General features: G+C 44.4%; 1 protein-coding gene across 1 annotated transcript in view; it reads right to left on the bottom strand.

Annotated features, from left to right (window-relative positions):
• Nucleotides 1-21,294, bottom strand: part of ABRAXAS2 (abraxas 2, BRISC complex subunit) — a 30,944-nt gene extending 9,650 nt beyond the window's left edge. The window contains exons 1-4 of the mRNA XM_007079692.2: nucleotides 21,196-21,294; nucleotides 16,456-16,546; nucleotides 11,411-11,447; nucleotides 8,621-8,687 (exon numbers count right to left, since the gene is read on the bottom strand). Coding sequence (XP_007079754.1) covers nucleotides 8,621-8,687; nucleotides 11,411-11,447; nucleotides 16,456-16,546; nucleotides 21,196-21,294 — 294 coding nt within the window. The remainder of the gene's footprint in view (nucleotides 1-8,620; nucleotides 8,688-11,410; nucleotides 11,448-16,455; nucleotides 16,547-21,195) is intronic.
• Nucleotides 21,295-23,094: the final 1,800 nt, after the last annotated feature.

Below are 23,094 nucleotides of genomic sequence, written 5' to 3'. Positions count from 1 at the left end.
GGCAGAGGACACGAACAGACATTTTTTTGTAAAGAAGGCATACAGATGGCTAACAGACACATGAAAAGATGCTCAACATCACTAATCATCAGGGAAATGCAAATCAAAACCACAAGGAGATATTGACTCACACCTGTCAGAACAGCTAAAAAAACAAAAAACAAAAAACAAAAAACCCACAAGAAACAACAAATGTTGGTGAGGATGTGCATAGAACTCTCGTGCACTGCCAGTGGGAATGCAAACTGGTACAGCCGTGGTGGGAAACAGTACGGAGATTCCTCAGAGAATTAAAAATAAATTACCATATGATCCAGTAATTCTGCTACTGGGCATTTACTCAAAGAAAACAAAAACACTAATTTGAAAAGGTGTACCCACCCCTATGTTTATTGCAGCGTTAGTTACAATAACCAAGATATGGAAGCAGCTCAAGTGTCCATCCATAGAAGAATGGATAAAGAAGATACGGTAGATACACACGATGGAGTATTAGGTATAAGAAAAAATGAAATCTTACCATTTGCACCAACATGGATGGATCTAGAGGGTTTAATGCTACGTGAAATAGGTCAAGCAGAGAAGGACAAATATTGTATGTTTTCCTCATACGTGGAATTTAGGAAACAAACGAACAAAGCAAAAAGAGATCAACAAAAACGAAAAACAGACTCTTAACTACAGAGAACAAACTGGTGGTTGCCAGAGGGAGGTAGGTGGGGAAATGAGTGAAACAGACGAAGGATTAAGAGTATGTTTATCATGAGGGGCACTGAGTAACGTACAGAATTGTTGAATCATTTGTAAACCTGAAACAAATACAATACTATATATTAATTATACTTCAATTAAAGATTATAAATATATATATACATATATAAACTTTTAAAAAAGGGACAGAAGGAGATTTTGCATGGATATGTTCATTATTTTATGCTGAAGGTTTCATGGGTGTATGAATATTTCAAAACTTATTTAAGTGTGTACTCTAAATATGTGCAGCTCACTGTATGTCAATTATACCTCAATACAATGATTTAACGAGTTTAGCTTCGTCAGCTCTAACTGTGGGATAACTCAACTGTCTAAGCAAAGTAAGACTGTTATGCTCTCTGGAAGAATATTTCTTGTAATATGATCTCCTAGACACCCGGGAGCTTAATCAACTGCTCCTGGGCCCTACCAAACCTGCAGAATCAGAACATCCAAGGGTAGAACCAGGAATATAAATTTAAAACAATTCCTTGAGTTTTTTCTTATACACACTAAAGTTTGAAAATCTCTGTTGTGGAAATACTTAACTCTATCAGAAGAATAACCTTCATATAGGCTCTTTCTTTGAAACATACAATTTAAGTGAAAATCCTGATTTAAGAAGTAAAGGTAATTAAAAATTGTTAGCATCACTTTTTTTTAACATTTTCTCATTTTTAATGTTTATTATTTATTTTTAATATGAAATTTATTGTCGCATCACTTTTTTTCTAATGTTTGTTTATTTTTGAGGCAGAGAGAGCACGAGTGTGGGAGGGGCAGAGAGAGAGGCAGACAGAGGATCCAAAGCAGGCTCCCCGCTGACAGTAGTAAGCCCAATGCGGGGTTTGAACCCACAAACCATGAGATCACGATCTGAGCTGAAGTCAGAGGTTCAACCAGCTGAGCCACCCAGACGCCCTTGTTAGTGTCATTTTAAAATTAATAGTAAATTTCGATTATGTTTTGGAACTTTCATGTAGGAAGGAAATGAACCAACCTTTGCTGAACCCCTGTGCCCAGCCCCCAGATAGCTGTATTACAAATATTTTCACTAATTATCACAACTCTGGCAGGTGAGTAATGTTTTCTCCACTGGGTTTATATCACATGCAAGGAACTACAGGGAACAAAGAAATAGTTCCTGCCCTCATGGAGTTATTACTGACTATAAAGCATAACTTCCAATAAAAGCAATTCATTCTGGTATTTTTTTTTAAGAAATATTTTCTTTTTTTTTTTTAATGATTATTTATTTTGAGACAGAGACAGAGAGCTTGAGTGGAGGAGGGACAGAGAGAGAGACACACAGAGAAACCAAAGCAGGCCCCAGGCTCTGAGCTATCAGCACAGAGACCGACACAGGGCTCGAACCCACGAACTGTGAGGTCATGGCCTGAGCCAAAGTCGGACGCTTAACCAACTGAGCCACCCAGGTGTCCCCTGATACTCTTTTTTTAAAAAATACTTATTTATTTATTTTGAGAGAAAGAGAGAGTGCACACAAGTGGGAGAGGGGCAGAGACAGAGACAGAGAGAGAATCCCAAGCAGGCTCCGCAATGTCAGCACAGAGCCCAACGTGGGGCTCAATCTCACAAACTGCGAGATCATGACCCAAGTTAAAATCAAGAGTCGGACGCTTAAATGAGTCACCCAGGCGCCCCAATTCTGATGTTCTTTCAACAAAAATAAAACCCAAACGTTTTCTGACAACGTTAAATCTTATAAAATACGTTTCGTCCAAAGTCGCGGAGCTAAGGAGTGACACCTAAGATGGGGAGCCTGTCTGCCTGTCTTCTCCACGGTATAATGGTAACTGTACGGTTCCAAACTGGTCACATGACAGTGGTCATTACAAAGGAAAAAGCAGTTAAAAAAAAAAAAAGTGGGTAAGAAAAATCATCACCTCTCTGGAGCTACTGGTGCCTGAGAACACGCCATATTGCACCGTGAGCTTCGGGAGTATGATGAGTAATACTAGAGTGAGTGCCTCTGGGGGTCTCTACTCCCCCCGCATCCCCGCAAAGACCTGAGCGGTGCCAGCACATTGGTGGCTCCCAAGAAACACTCACTGACGAACAGAATCTTGCAAGGGGCTACTGGATGAGAACTAATGCTTTTCACTAATGATTCCAATTGTTTTATTCCATTTGGGTTTTGTTTTCAATTTTTTTTTTAAATTTTTATTTATTTTTGAGATAGAGAAAGAGCATGAACGGGGGAGGGTCAGAGAGAGGGAGACACAGAATCCGAAGCAGGCTCCAGGCTCTGAGCTGTCAGCACAGAGCCTGACGCGGGGCTCGAGCTCGTGGACCGCGAGATCGTGACCTGAGCCGAAGTCGGACGCTCAACTGACGGGGCCACCCAGGGGCCCCTCAATTTGTATTTTCTGAGAAGCGGGGAGCTTTACACATTTATTTTGGATATCAACTGATAGAAATATACTTATTCATTTGATATTTGCTAAAAAGATGCCCCGTCATTCTGGTCAATGAAAGATGAGATGCCCAATTAATCCACATTGGTGTCATTTAGGATTCTACCTTTTAGAGCTTAACAAGCTAGCTGCAAGACTACTGAGAAACTACTTCACTGATACTAAAAAGCCCATTTTTTGACAATTATGTTTGGGCCGTGAGGAAAAAGTGTGGACATCTTTCCCTACAACCTTATTTCTGAAGTTTTACAGACAACTTTTCACAAAGACTTCCCGCTCTACTCTCAACTAGACATTCACTTACATTTTTCGGAGCCAAAGCTATCATCCCCCGTCCTGGGCACACTTGTCACTTTCACGCCATGCGCCTTTTGGCCTTACGATGATACTAAGGTGGCAGTTATGTTTATCGTTATCTACCGCAGGGCAGATAGTCCAGAAGGGAGAAACCCTCCTCTCGCTTGCTGTTTTGGCCTTAGCCAAAACCCTGAGGCTCGTGCGAACTTTGTAAACACAAGATGGGCTCTGCCAGGACAGTGATTCCGCACGCTGCCGCGGATGTCCACACTGCACCTGCTGGGGGATTCTCACAGCACAAACCTCAGCCTCTATCTCAAGCCTACCACCAAAACACGTTTCAGCAATGTTGTGGACTTCCTACACTTGAGAGCCGCATACTCTTTTGTAAACATATTCCTAATATATTTCATGTATTAGTTTCTGTTGTGACAAAAATCTTTATTGGCTTGTATTTTTTTTTAATTTTTTTTAATTTTTTTTTTTAACGTTTATTTATTTTTGAGACAGAGAGAGACAGAGCATTAATGGGGGAGGGTCAGAGAGAGAGGGAGACACAGAATCTGAAACAGGCTCCAGGCTCCGAGCTGTCAGCACAGAGCCCGATGCGGGGCTCGAACTCACAGACCGCGAGATCGTGACCTGAGCCGAAGTCAGACGCTTAACCGACTGAGCCACCCAGGCGCCCCTTTAATTTTTTTTTTAACGTTTATTTATTTTTGAGACAGAGAGAGACAGAGCATGAACGGGGGAGGGTCAGAGAGAGAGGGAGGCACAGAATCCGAAGCAGGCTCCAGGCTCCGAGCTGTCAGCACAGAGCCCGACGCAGGGCTCGAACTCACAGACCGTGAGATCATGACCTGAGCCGAAGTCAGACGCTCAACCGACTGAGCCACCCAGGTGCCCCTATTGGCTTGTATTTTTTAATGGAAAATTCTAGGAACCTGAGAACTTTCAAAATTACTGTATATTTTATGTGAGTTCAACTTACTAAACTTTTGTTCAATTCTTAGAATTTTTCAATTAAATATTAGACCTGAAGCCTGCCTACCAAAGAGGCAATTTTTGAAGAGATTCTATCAGCACTGTCTTAAAGAGTTATTATTAGATAGAAAAATATTTTCTATGTTAGACACTGTTTAAAGTACACATGTATTTTTAAGCCTAATGGTTCTTTTAAAATTTTTTTTAAACATTTATTTTTGAGAGACAGAGAAAGACAGAGCACAAGAGAGGAAGGGGCAGAGAGAGACGGAGACACAGAATCTGAAGCAGGCTCCAGGCACTGAGCTGTCAGCACAGAGCCCGACGCGGGGCTCAAACTCATGAACCGTGAACCGCGAGATTATGACCTGAGCTGCAGTCAGATGCTTAGCTGACTGAGCCACCCAGGTGCCCCCAAGCCTAATGTTTTAGATGTACCTTTGTAGGTAGTACAATAACTGTTTCGAGGTGGCAATGCAATTTTGTACCTTTCCGGGGGGGGTGAGGCTCAAACTAGAATCAACTATAAAGTTTTCAGTCATCAAATATTATATGTCATCTTTGCTTTCGCACTAGAAATTTGGATTTTTGAAAGGAATTTTTTATTTTTTAATGTTTATTTATATTTGAGAGAGAGAGAGAGAGACAGTGAGTGAGCAGGGGCGGGGCAGAGAAAGTGACAGAATCTGAAGCAGGCTCCAGGCTCTGAGCGTCAGCACAGAGCTGGATGGGGGGGCTTGAACCCACAAACTATGAGATCATGACCTGAGCCCAAGTCGGATGCTCAACTGACTGAGCCACCCAGGGACCCCATTTTTTTTAAAAGAATTCTTAAAGAGTTTATAGTATGAGGTGCCTGGGTGGCTCAGCTGGTTGAGCCTCTGACTCCGGATTTTGGCTCAGGTCATGATCCCAGGGTCGTGGGATTGAGCCTTACATCGGGGTCCATGCTGAGTGTGGAGCCCGCTTAAGATTCTCTCTCTCCCTCTGCCCCTCTCCCCACTCGCACATTCTCTCTAAAAAAAACAAAAACATTTTTTTTAGGGGCACCTGGGTGGCTCAGTCGGTTAAGCGTCCGACTTCGGCTCACTCAGGTCATGATCTCACGGTTCATGGGATCAGGCCCCACGTCAGGCTCTGTGCTGACAGCTCAGAGCCCGGAGCCTGCTTCGGATTCTGTGTCTCCCTCTCTCTCTGCCCCTCCCCCTGCTCGTGCACGAGCATACATGTGCACCCACATGCTCTCTCTTTCTCAAAATAAACTTAAAAATAGGCATATATATACATACACATGTATCTTACAAAGTCCCCCCCCAGCAGCAGCATCACCCCACTCTCCCTTCCCGAAGTAAATACTTTTAAGTTTGGTTGCCTTTCTTCCAGATTGTTTTCTGTACATCCAACTACTTGTTCAGATTTTTGTCTCTATATCAAATAGGCTCAAATTAGAACGCTACTTTTTTCACGTAACACAACTTGAAGATCTTTCTAGGTCATCACATGAGAACTTCCCTCACTCTTTCTAATGGCTGCTTCATATCCCACAGTACAGAGGTGCTGGCACAATATACTTAACCAGTTCCCACTGGTTGGATTGCTTTCAAAACCCTCACCATTAAGTAAAGATGCAACAAACATCCTCGTATGTGGATTCGGAGGCCAGACTGCTCAGTTCAAGCCTTGGCTCTGGCATTACTTGCTGGCGACCTTCAGCAAGTTACCCTTAGTTGCCTCAATTGTACAGTGGGGATGAGAACAATAGCAACGTACCTCCTGAGACTGTTCCAGTACCGGCAAAGCGCTTACAACACGGCCTGACACAGAGTTAAATGTTCAATAATGCCAGCTTTTCGTATCTTTGTGCCTGGATGCAAATGTTTGCTTGGGCCAGATTCATAGAGGTGAAACTGCATATTTAAAAGTCTGTCACTGGGGCGCCTGGGTGGCGCAGTCGGTTAAGCGTCCGACTTCAGCCAGGTCACGATCTCGCGGTCCGTGAGTTCGAGCCCCACGTCAGGCTCTGGGCTGATGGCTCGGAGCCTGGAGCCTGTTTCCGATTCTGTGTCTCCCTCTCTCTCTGCCCCTCCCCCGTTCATGCTCTGTCTCTCTCTGTCCCAAAAATAAATAAAAAACGTTGAAAAAAAAAAAAATTAAAAAAAAAAAAAAAAAAAAAGTCTGTCACTGGGGCGCCCAGCTGGCTCCGTCGGTGGAGCGTGCAACTCTTGATCTCAGGGTCATGAGTTTGAGCCCCACGTTGGGTGTAGAGATTACTTAAAAAATAAGCAGGAGGGGCACCTGGGTGGCTCAGTCGGTTAAGCGTCCGACTTCAGTTCAGGTCATGATCTCAAGGTTCGTGGGTTCGAGCCCCGCGTCGGGCTCTGTGCCGACAGCTCGGAGCCTGGAGCCTGCTTCGGATTCTGTGTCTCCCTCTCTGCCCCTCCCCTGCTCATGCTCTGTCTGTCTCAAAAATAAATAAAAACATTAAAAAAAATTTTTTTAAAAATAAAAGTTCGGTGTCTAAAATACGAAAATAAATGGAATCAGGAGGTAGGTTGGTAGTCAGGAGAGGAAAGGATGGGCTGCCGAGAGATTCCGGCATACGTGCTCTTGGGCAGGTCACTGAAAACAAGAGAGCAGGACCGTGATGCCTGCGGCTGCTCTAACTCCCTCCCCCGGGTGGACGGACGATGGGGTCAGACTCCACCAAGACTGAGCACCTCCTGAGCTCGCCATCGTCCACGAAGCTGTCCGTCCTTTCTTCCAGCCTTCCCATTCTTCCTTTCATCTTACCTGCTTTTCTTTCTGCCTTTCCAACCGGCAGTGCTACTGAGGCGGGCAGTAGATGGGAAGGCTGCTGACCTACTCTGCCTGCACTCTTACCCCCGATGCCCTTCGTTAGACACCTCGGGGGCCAAGTGCCCTCAGTGCTGGCTCTTTGTATCCAGGAGTGATCTTTTGAAAGCTTTTTCATGATACATGCTTCTAGACAAAGGCATTTTGTTTTCTGTTTGACAAATTGGAAACTTTTATTAACTTTTTTCCCTCAAGTGATAGCTTAATAAAAAAATCTATTTTTCTGGAATAAAAACTGTCAAGGGAAAAAAGTTAAAACCTACACACGGTACAACAGAGTAAATTATAAATGAGATTATCAGACAATGCTGCAGCAATAAAACTGGCTCATTTTCCATTTTTTTTTTCAAGTTTATTTATTTGGAGAGAGACAGAGAGCAAGTGGGGGAGGGGCAGAAAGAGAGGGGGACAGAGGATCCAAAGCGGGGTCGGTGCTGACAGGAGAGATACCGATGCGGGGCTCAAACTCACGAACTGTGAGATCATGACCTGAGCTGAAGTCAGACACTTAACCCACTGAGCCACCCACGTACCCCATCTTTTTTTTTTTTTTTTTTTTTTTTTTTTTAGAGAGAGAGTGCACAAGCAGGGGAGAGCAGCAGAGGGAGGGAGGGAGAGAGAGAGAATCTTAAGCAGCTGAGTGTGGAGTCTTACATGGGGCTTGATCCCACGACCCTGGGATCATGATCTCAGCCAAAATCAAGAGTCAGAAGCTCAACCGACCGAGCCACCCAAGTGCCCCCCAGTTGTAATTCTATTCAGGCTTGCTTACCATATAATCAGAACACGATATGCATATGTTGACAGAAATAATAAACACGTGACCTTTTGGAAAAACATCTATGTTCAATGTTAACTGAACTTGAAAGAATGATATATTCAAAGACATTTAATTACGACTTACATTTTTTAGAAACATTTTTCCTGATTATAAAATTAATGCATGTATAGAAGATATTTGCAAAATTATTTCAAAAATTACAAAATGGAAAATTAGAACCATCCAGAATCAACTCAACTATTTTTAACTCTCTGAAGTATAATTCTTTTTTTTCCCCCTTTGGAGTTTTACATAATAGAATCATACTATAAATATCTCATTTTTTTTCTATTGATATGTTATAAACATTATCTGACATCTGCAATTTACCTTTAAAATCTACTTAAGTCAACAGAACTCTCATACGTTAATAACAAATCACATTGTCTCATTTTACATTCCTTTCTGGTTTTAAGTTTAGATGATAAGATAAAGAGGGATTTCCGAATCAGACTAAGCAAGAAATAGAACATACCTTTCTCCGATCTTTAAGAATCCTGTCCAAACTCTCTTCGTTAACTTTGCTTGCATAGTCATAAAAACTGTGTTTTTTTAAAGAGAAAATAGATTTTATTAAAACTGGGTAGTATTTTGACATGAATACGCTTAGCCTCGTGCATCTATGGGTCACTGAATCCTAAAAGTTGGTAATAGAGATAGAACTGCTTGTCTTCAACAGATATACAGAGAAATCTATCTCAATGCTTTACCGATGATAGAAGGTATCTTTTGCATCAGAGAATACTCAAGAGACTGATGAAATTGTATTACTTCCACACGTGGGAGGTACTGATAGCAAGTAATTATGAAACGTGTGGTTTCCTTGTTTCTAAGTATCAATTACTTGGGTGGGGGGGGGCGGAGGGTGGCGAACACAAGAGCTCCTTTTCTGAGAAATGCAGAAGGGAGACGAACATCTGTTAAATGTTTGGCTGATTTCTCGTGTTATTTCATTTCATTCTGGCCTCAATGCTGGTGAGTCGGTATTAGCACAGCCCAACGTGTTCCGAGTTCTATTCCCATTTTCGTAGATAGAGAGACTTAGGGTGAGCGATTTGCCTCCAACCGCAGAGCCGGTAGATGGAAGAATTGAGATTTGAAGCCAGGTCTGACCCTCAAGTAGACCTACCCGACCCGGATCCTGTGGTGAGCAGGCCAGGCACGATGATGTGTGGGCCCTTCCACCACTGGCCGTGCTTTCAGGAATGCCGTCCCTCCGCCTTCCTCCCACCACCACAAGCCCAGGCCTTATAAAGCAGTAAGAGGTTCAAGAAAGAGTAAAAACAGGGGCACTTGGGTGGGTCAGTCGGTTAAGTGGCTGACCGGCTCAGGTCATGATCTTGTGGTTCACAGGTTCGAGTCCCACCTGAGCTGTCTGTGCTGACAGCTCAGAGCCTGGAGCCTGCTTCATGGATTCTGTCTCCTTCTCTCTCTGCCCCTCCCCCACTCGTACTCGGTCTTTCTGTCTCTCTGTCTCTCAAAAATAAATAAAACATTTTAAAAATTAAAAAAAAAAAAAAAAAAAAAGAGTACAAACAAAAACAAAGCCACGGAACTGGAAGTCAGGAGAAACCAGCTCCTGCCATGCTGCTTCTCACTTTATGATCTCGGGTGAGTCACTTAACCCATGTGGTCTCCATTTCCCTTTCCGGAAACAGGGAGTAGACATAGATTTCTAAGGTTTCTTTCAGCTCCAAGAATTATAGGTCTGTGACTTAAACTTAAATCCTGGGGTGCCTGGCTGGCTCAGCTGGAGGAGTGTGAGTCTGTTGTTCTCACCCACGTCGGGTGTAGACTACATAAAATAAATAAATAAAATGTTAAAGCAAACTTAAGTTAAATCCTTGTTCTGGTCCAATGTTACTGACAGCATTTTAAGGAACTCCTCAGAAAGGCTAGCAGAGCTTTGCAGAATCAGGGCCAAATCGGATACTTTCATGGACCAAACACAGGGAATGTGAGGACCAGGGCCTGAATCACGTCGTGTGCTCTGAGATTCTTCTCAGATGAATTGCTTGTCTTGCTTCCCACTCCTCTTCCAATTACGCGTAAATCTAAAAGTGATGAGGTTTTTGGCTGCTTTTGGGCTTTGTCCACAGGTAGCCATCTTGCATGAGGGCAAGCCTCTGAAATACTCGATGGGTAGGTGTGTGTGTGGTGGCGGGCAGAGGGAGGGGTCCCCAGGAGTTCTTGGGTGCAAGGCGCTGGGTGTTTGGGCCAGCTGAGAACGAGACAGGGGTCAGGGTGAGAGCGGGGGACATACAGCAAGAACGGCTAGGCACGAGGGGTGGGCAGAGAAGGGAGCGCCGATCGAGAACGCTGAACTGCACTAGCGTGGGCAGCTCTAGAAGGGAGGTACTGGCTTCTGGGAAGGTAGAACACACCCTCAGGGGTGGGGGTTAAGAAACACGGAGTTGGAACCGTCACGGCAACCATCGGGTGGAGGGGTCTGGGGCTGAGAGAGCAGGCAGAGGCCCGATGGGAGTCTGGGGAGAAGCGTGGTGCACAGAGGACACTGGCACTTTTCTCTCTTGCCCTCCACACGTGTCATTTGCTCCCTCCCTTCTGAACGGTGCCCTCCCATTTCTTCCTTTCTGTCCTTTAGTTGGTCTTAGTATGCAACCGGTGTATATTAACTTATATACACGCAAAATGAAGGTTCCATGTTTCCTTTCCTTGCCTCATAAAGTTGAACACTGAACATTTTTTATTCTTCTTAAAAACACCCCTTAAATTATTTTATCCATATGTGATCCTTAACTTCCTGCTCTGGGGCCGAACAGTCCTTGGGAGGGTGCCGGAGCGGGCTTTCATCGTAAACCACTGAGGCCAAGATTTATACCATCCCTCCCCTTTCCCTAACCTAACACAGTGCCCCAAACACATAGGTGTTTGTTCACAAACAAGTGAATTTGGATGCCCTGAGTTTTACGTGTGACTTTATAGCCACAAGCAGCTACAGACCTAAATTCATTAGTTTTTTTTTTTAATTCCAGTTCTTTTTTTTTTTTTTAATTTATTTTTGAGAGAGAGACACATATGCAGAGAGAGGGAGAGAGGGAGAGAGAGAATCCCAAGCAGGCTCCATGCTGTCATCGCAGAGCCTGATGAGGAGCTCAGTCTCACAAACTGTGAGATCATGACCTGAGCCGAAATCAAGAGTTGGGTGCTTCACCAACTGAGCCACCCGGGCGCCCCGAAATTCACTAGTTTTTATCAATTAATATTTTAATGAGGACTAAAAGTGACAAAGAATGTGGCTTACCTAAAAAGTTTTGAACAAGGCTGATGATTATGGATTTCTGTAATTAGAAAGAAAAAAACACATCTCAGTTAATCTGGTAAGATACAGGCAAGTATCAAATAGCCCAGGATTTTTCTTTTTTTTTCTTAACTAAAATCTTGAATAAAAAGACAGCTTTCCTCTCCCTAGCAGGTACTAGTGAAGGCAGTGTGCCTTCTTAACACTTCAACTCAGGGACGCATTCGCAGTACAAAGTCAACTGGAGAACAAGTTCTGTTTCCATCTGTCCACATGCGAGAAGCACACATCTGAAAGCTTTTATTCAGAACACGCAGCTATTGTGTGCCCTCACTCAATCTCACCTAGTTAAACAAAGCATAAGAGGGAAAAGTAACAACCGACTGGAAGCATTTAATCAAAGTGTATGAGCACAGTGAGGACAGCTTGGGGAGAGGACGGCCTAACCACCCCACCATCAATAACCCACTAATGGGCTCAGGACAACTTGGGCCAGGTGTTTTGAGGGGGAAGGGAGGAGGAGACTCTGGAGGCCTGTTAACCCTTTCAAAGACGGTCAGCACCAAGGGAAACAGTCATTTAGAAGGCAGATCCTAATGGCTTCCGGAAGTATTGCTGTGATTAACCAGAGTGAACAATTTCTTCAAGCTCATCACGGGGCTTGGGGTCTGGGTTGCTTTACAAGACCATGAGACTAATTAACCACTCAATTCTATTAATAACATTCTTCTGGACAGAGGCTAATCACCTGTTGTTTAAAAAGCCACAGCCACAGAGTTCCAGGCTACAATTTTAACGCAATTAAAGTGAAACCATGACCCTGGAGGACATGGGACTGTGTCCATTAGCTTCTGTCCTAATGTTAACGCTGCCAGAACATGCGCACGAATGCAGTTCCCCCACTGGGAAGATGAGTTCATCGCCTCGCGTAGCTGTTGACGAAGTGATGCAAATAAGAAACCTTCATCTAGAAATTGTTCTCTCTTTCATCACCGAGCATTAATACATTACACCATCTTACGTTATTTCAGATACTATTGGTAAAGCGATTAGAACGTGGAACATTTGTAGCAAAAACTTTAAAAAGAGTTCAGGAGAAAGAGAAAAAACTCACCTTCTACTTTAAAGGGTATTTTCAGAAACCCCCTCGAGTCAGTTCTGAACCCCAAATACACATTGTTGTCATCAACTGCGCCAGCAGACTTCTGTCATGGTTTACAACTGGGATTAGAAGCACACTAAAGATATGTCCTAGATATCGTGTGGCATTTGCTAAAGGAAGCTGAATCTTTCTCTTAGAAGATTTTTTGCAAGGCCTAAGCACTCCATGGAGAAAACTGGGTGAAAGCCCGAAACGTGATAAAGCCGCAGATGACCCGGAAGCTGGCTGGCACGCTGGCTGATAGGTAGGCCTCTGAAAACAGGCAGAAGCAGGGCAGCCTCGCTTGCGGTCCCAGAGTCTGCCGTGCCTCTAAGCTCATCCGTGTGGTCAAGACTCCTCCTTACACGTGCAGGGCGTCTCTTCACTCATCTCCTTAGAAGTTCGCTACCCCCGGACCTTCGGCTGTTCCGCCAATCGATCGTCCTACCTCTGCTTCTCCTCCTGGGGGTGACTTAGCTCCACTACTCCCAACCTTTCCAGTAACTGCAGTGGCGTCACTTCATTAACCAAGGAAGCCCTTGGGTGGTGGTCTGCTCCCTCCCCTTCCTAGAACGAAGGGTGGACAGCTCTATTAAACGTGAGTTAGCACAGGGGCGCCTGGGTGGCTCGGTCGGTTGGGTGTCCGAGTTCGGTTCAGGTCATGATCTCGCAGTCGGTGAGTTCGAGCCCCGTGTCGGGCTCTGTGCTGACAGCTCAACGCCTGGAGCCTGATTCGGATTCTGTGTCTCCCTCTCTCTCTACCCCTCCCCCACTCATGCTGTGTGTGTGTGTGTGTGTGTGTGTGTGTGTGTGTGTGTGTGTGTGTGTCTCTCTCTCTCTCTCCCAAAAATAAAGATTTTAAAGCGAATTAGCACAGCCTTTAAAATTAACATGTAATCAACACAAAACGCGATACTTTGTGTTCCGAACGTAGCGTTCTTTATGAAGTCCTTATTATAGAGGGAAAGATAAAGGGGTCTGCACATGGATTCAGACATGTGCAGCAAATACCAACTTTGGTCAATTCATTTTATTTAGAACATCTCGTTCTGGAGGTTAAGCTGTGCCAGGAAGTTTCTTTACACCACTGGTCTGAAACACTACTCATGGCACTTCAGCTAACGTTTGCCCTTCCCACCCAGATTTCCCGGAGTCTCTGGTTTATATTTCTAACATGTATTCATTTTTAAAAGAAAACTATTCCAATGATAACAATACTTTTAAGATAATACCAGCAAATGCTTTGCCCACAAGATCCATAATCTGTTTCAAACAATGAAATGAATATAGCTAATAAGCTAAACGTTGTACAGCAAAAGCTGGTTGTCATGGTGCTGTATTAACTGGGACACTCTATCAGTCGGTACTTCTCCGTATTTACAATACCATGGAAACGTACTTACTGTGAGAACCCGAAGGCTTATAAATCAGATACACCGCATTAAACTGTAGAACTGGAATTATTTTCCCATTCTATTTCTTTAAAAATAAATAAATAGCCAGAATATTCATCAGAAATGCTGCTTTGGTGAGCACGCCAGGTAAGAGAGCTCTTTCTTGCATGGTTTGCTGTCAGTTAACTCTGGCATTTTAACCTTCAAATACCAAATTCGTTTTTGAAAATCCGAGTGCAAACAATAAAACTGCACACATGTCCAATGAAACCAAAGTCTCTATCGCAGAATTTTAAAGAGTTAAGCAAAACAAAAAGAAAATCTCAGTGAAAGAAGGGCTACATCCAGTAGATCAAGTCTTTATAATAAGTCATTATTGGGGCACCTGGGTGGCTCCGTCGGTTAAGCGTCCGGCTTTGGCTCAGCTCATTATCTCACAGTTTGTGGGTTTGAGCTCTGCGTCGGGCTCTGTGCTGACAGCTTGGAGCCTGGAGCCTGCTTGGGATTCTGTGTCTCCCTCTCTCTCTGCCCCTCCCGCTTGCATTCTGTCTCTGTCTCTCAAAAATGAATAAACATCAAAAAAAAAAAAAAATTTCTAGTAAGTCATTGTTGTGGGGAGTAGATTTGGTCCTTTAGGAAATTAACTATTTCTTGTCCCCGCCCCCACAATCCTAACCGCCCCCCCGCCGGCCCCTCAGTCCTCATCCCGGCCTCCCAACCCATGTACCAGAAGGCTTTCAGAACAGGCTTGAAATTGCTGATGTGGCCCCAACATAACCTAACCTTCCAGCAAGATTTCAAACCAGCAACCAGTCCCCTTCACACATTCTGTATTTTAATTGTGTAGAAACAGGCCAGATTCCCTGTATATTTTATGCACTCCTTGCTCTGGGTTCCCCTGAATGCACTGCCCACTAGCGCTGAGTTCACCTCCTTCATGTCACCATTACTGATTTTCCCCACTAGCAGGTTTTTCCTTTTCCACTTAGGGGCTCGTCTCTGTTCCTTTCTTACAGTACCCATCTTGTGCTTTGTCTGGTATCTCTGCTCACTTGTCTTCTCCTCCCCACACTCCTGGCAGCTAGAGATGCATGTGGATATCCCCCTCGCTGTGTGGCACATGCCTCACACGCGATAGTCAACAGATGCTGGCCGCAGAAGTGAAATGTCCCCTGCTGTGTTCTGAGCGTCAGGACATGCTGTTGGGTGACATGCTTGAGGTGCAGTTTGATCCCTAGTTATCAAAAAGGGGCTTGGGGCGCCTGGGTGGCTCAGTCGGTTGAGTGACCGACTTTGGCTCGGGTCATGATCTCGTGGTTTGTGAGCCTGAGCCCCACGTTGGGCTCTGTGCGGACAGCTCGGAGCCTGGAGCCCGCTTCTGATTCTGTGTCCCCCTCTCTCTCTCTGCCCCTCCCCCACTCGTGCTCTGTCTCTGTCTCAGAAATAAATAAACATTAAAAAAATTTTTTAGGGGCACCTGGGTGGCTCATCGGTTAAGCGTCCGACTTCGGCTTAGGTCATGATCTCACGGTCCGTGAGTTCGAGCCCCGCGTCAGGCTCTGTGCTGACAGCTCAGAGCCTGGAGCCTGTTTCAGATTCTGTGTCTCCCTCTCTCTCTGCTCCTCCCCTGTTCATGCTCTGTCTCTCTCTGTCTCAAAAACAAATAAACGTTAAAAAAAAATTTTTTTTTTTAAATAAAAATTAAAAAAAAAAAAATTTTTTTAAAAGGGGGGCTGATGCAAAGAGGGTGGGCGCATCTATAAATGCTCTTCACCTTCCTCAGCAATCGCCCCCAAATCGACTGGGTTGTTCTTCAGAAAGCTGTTTTGAGGGGCACCTGGGTGGCTCAGTCGGATAAGCGTCCGACTTTGGCTCAGGTCACAATCTCACTGTTCATGAGTTCAAGCCCCGCGTCGGGATGAGTTCAAGCCCCGCGTCGGGCTCTGTGCTGACAGCTCAGACCTGGAGCCTGTTTCGGATTCTCTGTTTCCCTCTCTCTCTGCTTCTGCCTGCTCGTCTCTCAAAAATAAACATTTTAAAAGTTTAAAAAAAAAAAGAAAAGAAAGAAAGCTGCTTCCATTCAGCAAACCGCTCGTGTAAACAAGTGTGAACATTGTTGCCAGATCCCTCCAGGAAGCACCAGCCCAACAGATCTATTGGTTCCCGTACGCGGGGAGGCTGACAATGGGGAATAGCCCGAGCCGCAAACTTGGGATTCGCTGTGGTTTCAAAGAGACAATCAAGCGAAATAGCACACAGCAGTTCAGTAAAAGACCAGTTAGTAAGAGACAGCTTTACGAGGCTTCCTACACATAGAGTCATACGCTGCAAGTCCACACTGACTTATAAAACATTCCCTACCAGTTATCGGTGCAAGTGATTTGCGTTGTGATTTTAATGGTTTTCTGTGTGCCTTTCATCTTTCAGATTAAAATCGGGAAAGGGCCAAAGAACAAAACAAACAGCACTGGTACAGAAAAAGTATCTCTAAGCTCAGTGATAAACTCACTTACCGATTACTTGCAGAAATTCTGTGTTGCTGATTTGTGAGTCACTGATGCTAAAGGTTTCCTCTTGTCTTACCTCTCCCAGCAGAAATCCTTCCTAAAAGTAATGAGAGAAAATAGTCGCACACTAAAAATAAAGATGATTTTTTACTGGAATTAAAAGGAATGGAGGGCATTATAATTTCATAACAACTTTTAACAATAATCCAAAAAGCTTGCCAAAGAAACTACTCTTCTATAAACCCACAAGGAAGACTAAAGCAATCTGAGATATACCGATTAACTGGATTGTTTGAAAAAAGGATTCCACACACGATGAAATACTTTAATCCCTTAAGAAAAAAAAAAACTGCTTTTTTCTTTTTGAAGCAAAAATAAGTAGAGTGAATTCATTTCTTAAATCCTACTGAGTGTAATAACCAATATCAAAAAAACTCAGGAAGCAGAAATATTCCAAGGTTGTTTTCTGGAAACAGCATACAATTTATTTCATTGTTTTAAAAGCACTGTTAATGATAAAAGGATGAAGAAGTTTAACACAAAGCACAACGAATTGCTCTTGTACGGACTGTGGGAAATGAGGATTTCAGCAAATAAATCTATCATTCGCACGAATATTTTTCCTTAATAAACACGGAGGTTTGTTTCCTTACACCTTGGGAGAACGGTAAACCCTGGGTTACTCGGCACATAACCTGCTGTGTACTTGCTGCCATGCTCAGCACAGGCACAGTTGGAGAACATTCACTGGCTGTCACAATAACTTTCCTAAGAGGGTGAACTCACAGGCTGTTCTGCAATCGCCCTTCCGGGAGAGCCACGTGCTTACTCCTTCCTCCATTTTGCTTTTTTTTTTTTTTTTACATATATTTATTTTGTGAGAGAGAGAGAGAGAGAGGGAGGATGCATAGGGGGGGCAGAATGGGTGCGGGGGGAGAGAGAGAATCCCTAACAGGCTCCGCACTGTTAGCGTGAAGCCGACATGGGGCTTGAACTCACCAAACATGAGATCTCGACCTGAGCCGAAATCGAGAGTTGGACACTTAACCGACTGAGCCACCCAGGCGCCCCGGTCCGTTTGGCTCTTTACTCAGATGGCACTTTATTAGATGGCCAATGTAACGGAAACAGGGACTGTCAGACACCCTGTCTCCTGTCCCCTGCATTCTTTTTCTTCTCAGTCTTCTCACTATCCGCCATAGTACATCCTTGTATTAACAAATAAATGCCTACACCTACTAAAATGTAAGCTCCATGAGGGCAGGGACTCTGTGTTTGCTCACTGCTATATCTCAGCACCCAGCACAGTGCCTAGCCTAACACATTGGAGGTGCTCAATAAATACTGGTTGAGGGTATTTGTTGAAACAGTGCCCCCCCCCCTTTTCAAATGTTTTATTTATTTAGAGAGAGAGAGAGCAGGGGAGGGGCAGAAAGAGAAAGAGAGCACGGGGTAGAGAGAGAGAGACAGAGGATCTGACACGGGCTCTGAGCTGACAGCAAAGAGTGGGGTTCGAACCCACAAACCATGAGATAATGACCTGAGCTGAAGTCAGACGCTTAACCGACTGAGCCACCCAGGTGCTCCAAAACAATGCCCTTGCACTACATACCTTTCTATCCTAGGCTAACCCTTCAAATCAATTAAAGAAATTTCCTAGTTTAAAAATATTCCCAGTTGAGGGGAGCCTGGATGGCTCAACCAGTTGAGCATCTGACTCTGGATTTCAGCTCAGATCACGCATGATCTCATGATTTGTGGGTTCGAACCCTGCGTTGGGCTGTGGGCTGACAGCACGGAACCTGCTTGGGATTCTGTCTCCCTCTCTCTGCCCTTCCCCACCACTCACTCTCTCTCTCTCTCCCTCTCAAAAATAAACATTAAAAAATATATATTTCCAGTTGGAATCTGTGGAGGTGAGGAGGGAGAGACAGATGCTTTACAGCATAGTTTTTGTGTTGAATTAGGGGAGTGTCCTAAAATCCCAAATCATCACGTACAGGGTATTTCTCAAACTTAAGTAATATACAGATCCCCTCTAAAAAATTTTCTCTCAAGCACCTGGGTGGCTCAGTGGGTTGAGCATCCGAGTCTCGATTTCGGCTCAGGTCATGATCTCATAGTTCGTGGGACAGAGCACCGCATGGCTCTCTGCACTGACAGTGAGGAGCCTGCTTGGGATTCTCTCTCCCTCTCTCTCTGCCCCCCTCCCCACAATGGATGCATGCACATGTGCTCTCACTCAAAATAAATTGAAACATTAAAAAAAAATTTTCTCTCAAACCTAAAGGAGTGTTCATGACTACTAGTTTGAGAAACAGTGACTTTTAGTCCATAAAAGTCTTTCAGTTAGGAGCTCTCGCTACAAAAGAGAAGCTTTGTCTTTGTAACAAATTAATAAAAATTAACATGAAAAAAAGTTTAAATTTCTATAGAACTTTACACTTAAGAATGTATCTACAGATCCTTAGTGTTCCACAGTCTAGGACTGCCAGATTTAGAAAATAAAAATACAGGCTACTCAGTTAAGTGTGAATTTCAGATAAACAATGAACAATTTTTTATGTAATATTTCGGATATACTGACACTAAAAAATTACTTCCCATTTATCTGAAATTCACATTTAATTGAGTACCCTGTATTTTACCTGGAAACTCTATCATAGTCCTCAGATTGAAAAAGTCAACAGTGACCTCAAGACATTCCAAAGCCAAGTATAAAATTATCATCTACTGGTCTGGATTATCTGAGCCACTGTTACTTTATAGCGGAAGGAGGCAAATTGTGGTATGTGGGTTCAATCTAGCTTCATGCCTGTTAGTGTAGAGCCGACAAGTTAAGAATAGGTTCTACTTTTAAATGGTTGAAAAAAATAAAAAATAGGAATAGTTCATGATGTGAAAATTATAAGAAATTCAAATTTCAGAGTCCATAACTAAAGTTTTATTGGAAACATTCACCCTAATTTATTTATTGTCTTTGGCTGCTTTCTTCATCCAACAGCAGAACTGAGTAGTTGCTACAGAGACTGGCTCACAAAACCTAAAACATTTACTATTTGGCCCTTTACAGAAAATGCTTGCTCACCTCAGCTCTACAGAATGAGTGATTTTAAACTAATTTATTTCCTGGACAAAACAAGAATGCACTACAAAAGCAAGTTTTTGATTCCTCAACTTTAAAATGTATAAAGCTGAAATTAAAGTAGTCTGCATATATAATCGTGGCAAGGTTAACATAAACAACTATGGCCATGTGAAATAAAGTTGCAAACTATTTGGAGACATACTTCCATATCATGGCAAAGACTTCCACAAAGTCTAGCACCATGTCTGGCAAAGCACAGATATAAGGGAATATCTCTCGAATTAAATTAATAACAATCTAAGTAACATGGCCATGTCACTGCTGTTTGTAGAACATCTATCCAAGAGGTAACTTACTCTTAACAATAGTCTTGCCTTCTGCAAAAACTGTGATATTACTAGGTAGTCCAAGAACTACAGATGTTAAGAAGCATTGCTGAAACCATATTTAATACTTCTAAGGACATCAGGAGTATCACAAACCACCTATATATGGAACTTCATTACATTATCAAATAGCTGCCTATAGTATCACAGGCCTTAGTGTCCAGAGACGTGAGCTAACTCTGGAAACACCCATGTGTATTCCTATCTCCACTATCAACATCAAAGAGATGAAAAGTACAATAATTTCATGATACCCAACTTACTAACAGAATCACCTCTCTGTGTGATCAGTTTTTACTAATGGAAGCTAAGATTGCAGACATGAAACCAAACCCAGTTCCTTATTCTGCAGTGTATCATTTTGCTTTGTAATGACAACCACAACCCCCCCACACACACACTTATTAAATAAATTTGAATAACTCACTATTGACATCTTTTAAATAACCCCTCAATTTGGTGGACAGATTACATATGTAAAGATAAAAGTTACCTAGTTTCACAAAGAAACTTCCATCCAGGCGAATGACATTAAAAAGACAATTCGCGAAATAAAGACATTGAAGCAGACAAGCTTTGCTCTCTGGGAGCTCCGAAGCCTATGCATTTCCGATCACTCATACGTAGGCCTGTCATTTCCCTATTTCGCTGCGACGAGCGCCGTGGTTTTAGGACATTCGCCAAGGAACTAAATATGCAACTTAAAGGCAAACAGACCCTACACCTAAACACTCCTGTTTACATTCTCCATTTTCCCTCGAGGCGAAGAAAACACACGAACGTATCTAACGAGTATGAACAGTGACAGCCATGGTTTCTTTCCCTCGTCGCACCCCACAACAACCTGTGAGACCGGCGGGCGGGGCAGGGTGCCTCGGTTCCCAGACTAAAGCTCGGTCTCTCCGCTCTCTGCCGACCCCGGGAGCCCCTCGCAAGTCTAGAAGCCTCTCAGGGAGGGGCAGGAGCTCGGTTTCCACTAAGCGACTCCAGACACTGCTGGCTGCCAACCGAGGCAGCTTGGCTAAAAACAAGACGGCTGTCCTGAGAGGGCCAGGAGGTGGCAGGCACCGAATGAGGGGGCCCATCCCAGGGGCGAAGGAGCCCAGGGTAGCAGGAGCTCGCCGGGGGCGGGAGCCGCCCGGGTCACCTGCCCCTCGGGCCAGCCCGGGAGCCCAGGGGGTGAGCCGCGAGCGGTTCCAGCTTGGCCGCAGGCGCCGGCCCGGGACGGAGGCTGGAGGCTCCAGCGGCCGCGGCGGGGGGCCCGGCACCTACGTGGTCAGCGTTGCTGTTGGCGCTGTGGAAACACACAGCGCTGAAGGTGTAGCCCGAAATGGAAGCCGCCATGATGGAAATCTCCAACTCCCCCATCATGCCCCGCGGAGGGCACGCAGCCTTCCGGCCGGCCCCGCCCCTTGGCATCCTGGGAAATGAAGTTTTTGGCGGGTGAGGCCAAGGGGCCGCAGCGCCCGCAGAGACGCAGACTTGCACTATTGGAACCCAACCCCCGCGAAGTGTACTCCGTCTCGTGCCCTGCACATCTCAGATACCGCCTCTTCTGCGTGGCCCTCGAGAGTTCCCCAATTCATTTTTTCTCTTCGCAAATGAAACTCTTACTAATAAAATCCAACTCAAGAATGAAAGGAGGGAGATGATTCAAGCAAGTGCGTGGTTTGCGTTTGACATAGAAAGAAAATGCTGTTATTTCCATTTTCGTAGGACCACTCTGGCGGCAGCGTGGAGGCTATAATGTGGCAGAGGGGGAAGGGTGGTACTGTAATCCGCAGGAGGGAGGTGTCTTTGGGGGTGGCTGGAAGTGAAATGGTGGTAGCAGTGAAGGGGGTAAGGGATTGGATTCTGTAACAAAAGGACACGAATTTAACGAAAAATCATGGAAAGAAGATTGGAACAACAAATTTAAGAAAAACAGCAAAAGTTAAATCTCACAAAGTTAGGTAAAGAAGCTCAGGAATCATCATTCTTCTCTTTGTCCGATCTTTCAGGTTCGAAACTGGACTTCTGATCTCCCACAAGTCTCTTTGTACCACGCTCTCCAAAAGTTCAGCAGAAGGACTGTTTTCTGACTGTTACACAGGCCCCAAACCTTGGAATCATGGTTGACCTCCCCCACCTTTGATCAGTCAGCACAGTCTTAAAAATATATCGAGAATCCTACAACTCACCACCAGCACACTTATCACTTATCATGGTGGTCTAAATCATCAATTCTTTCCTGGGTCTTTATAACAGTCTCTGACTCAAGAGCCCTGAACTGGGGGCAATTTTACCCCTCGGCGGACATTTGGCAGTGTCTGGAGGCATTTTTGGATGTCACAACTTGGCGGAGGGTGCCGCTGGTCATAGTGGTTAGAGGGCAGCCCAATATCCTACAATGCATAGGACCCCCACCTCCCCCACGGGATGAGGTTGAGAAACCCTGGGTTCCACCTTGTCTTCAACCCCTTCCCTGCCAAATCTAATCTCAACACAGCAACTAAATTGGTCATGCTAAAACTTAAAATTTAGGGGCGCCTGGGTGGCTCAGTCGGTGAAGCGTCCGACCTCGGCTCAGGTCATGATCTCACGGTTCATCGGTTCGAGTCCTGAATTGGGCTCTGCGCTGACAGCTCAGAGCCTGGAGCCTGCTTCAGATTCTGTGTCTCCCTCCCTCTCTCTCTCTGCCCTCCCCTGCTCGCACTCTGTGTGTGTGTCTCTCTTTATGTTTAAATAAACATAAAAAAAAATTTTTTTTTAATTTAAAGCATGTTGCTTCTTGGTCTAAACCTAAACCTTGTAATGACTTGGTTCCTATCACTCATCTGACTTCCTTTCTTGCTCCTGCCCCCTTTGTTCACTCGGCTTCAGCCGCACTAGTCTTTCTGCTTCCTGGGTATCCCTATCTCATCCTACCTCAGGGCCTTTGCACTTGCTGTTCCCTTTGCCTAAAGTGCTCTTCTCACAGATAGTTGCAAGGTTTACTCCTTTATCTCTGCTCTAGATGCTCTGATGTGTGACCCATATCCACCCTTGCAGGACTTACTATTCTACCACACCCAGCTTCTTCCCCAGCTGGGGAAATTGTCAGCTTTCTCATGGACTTGCCTTCAGTATAGTGTCATTGCCTGAGATCATTCCTCATTTTCTGGGTGACCAACATTCAATGCCTCATCAATA

The sequence above is a fragment of the Panthera tigris genome, chromosome D2, assembly GCF_018350195.1.
Source record: "Panthera tigris isolate Pti1 chromosome D2, P.tigris_Pti1_mat1.1, whole genome shotgun sequence".
Classification (NCBI taxonomy): Eukaryota; Metazoa; Chordata; class Mammalia; order Carnivora; family Felidae; genus Panthera; species Panthera tigris.
The sequence above is the reverse complement of the archived record's forward strand: the minus strand, read 5'-3'. Positions and strand labels throughout refer to the sequence as shown.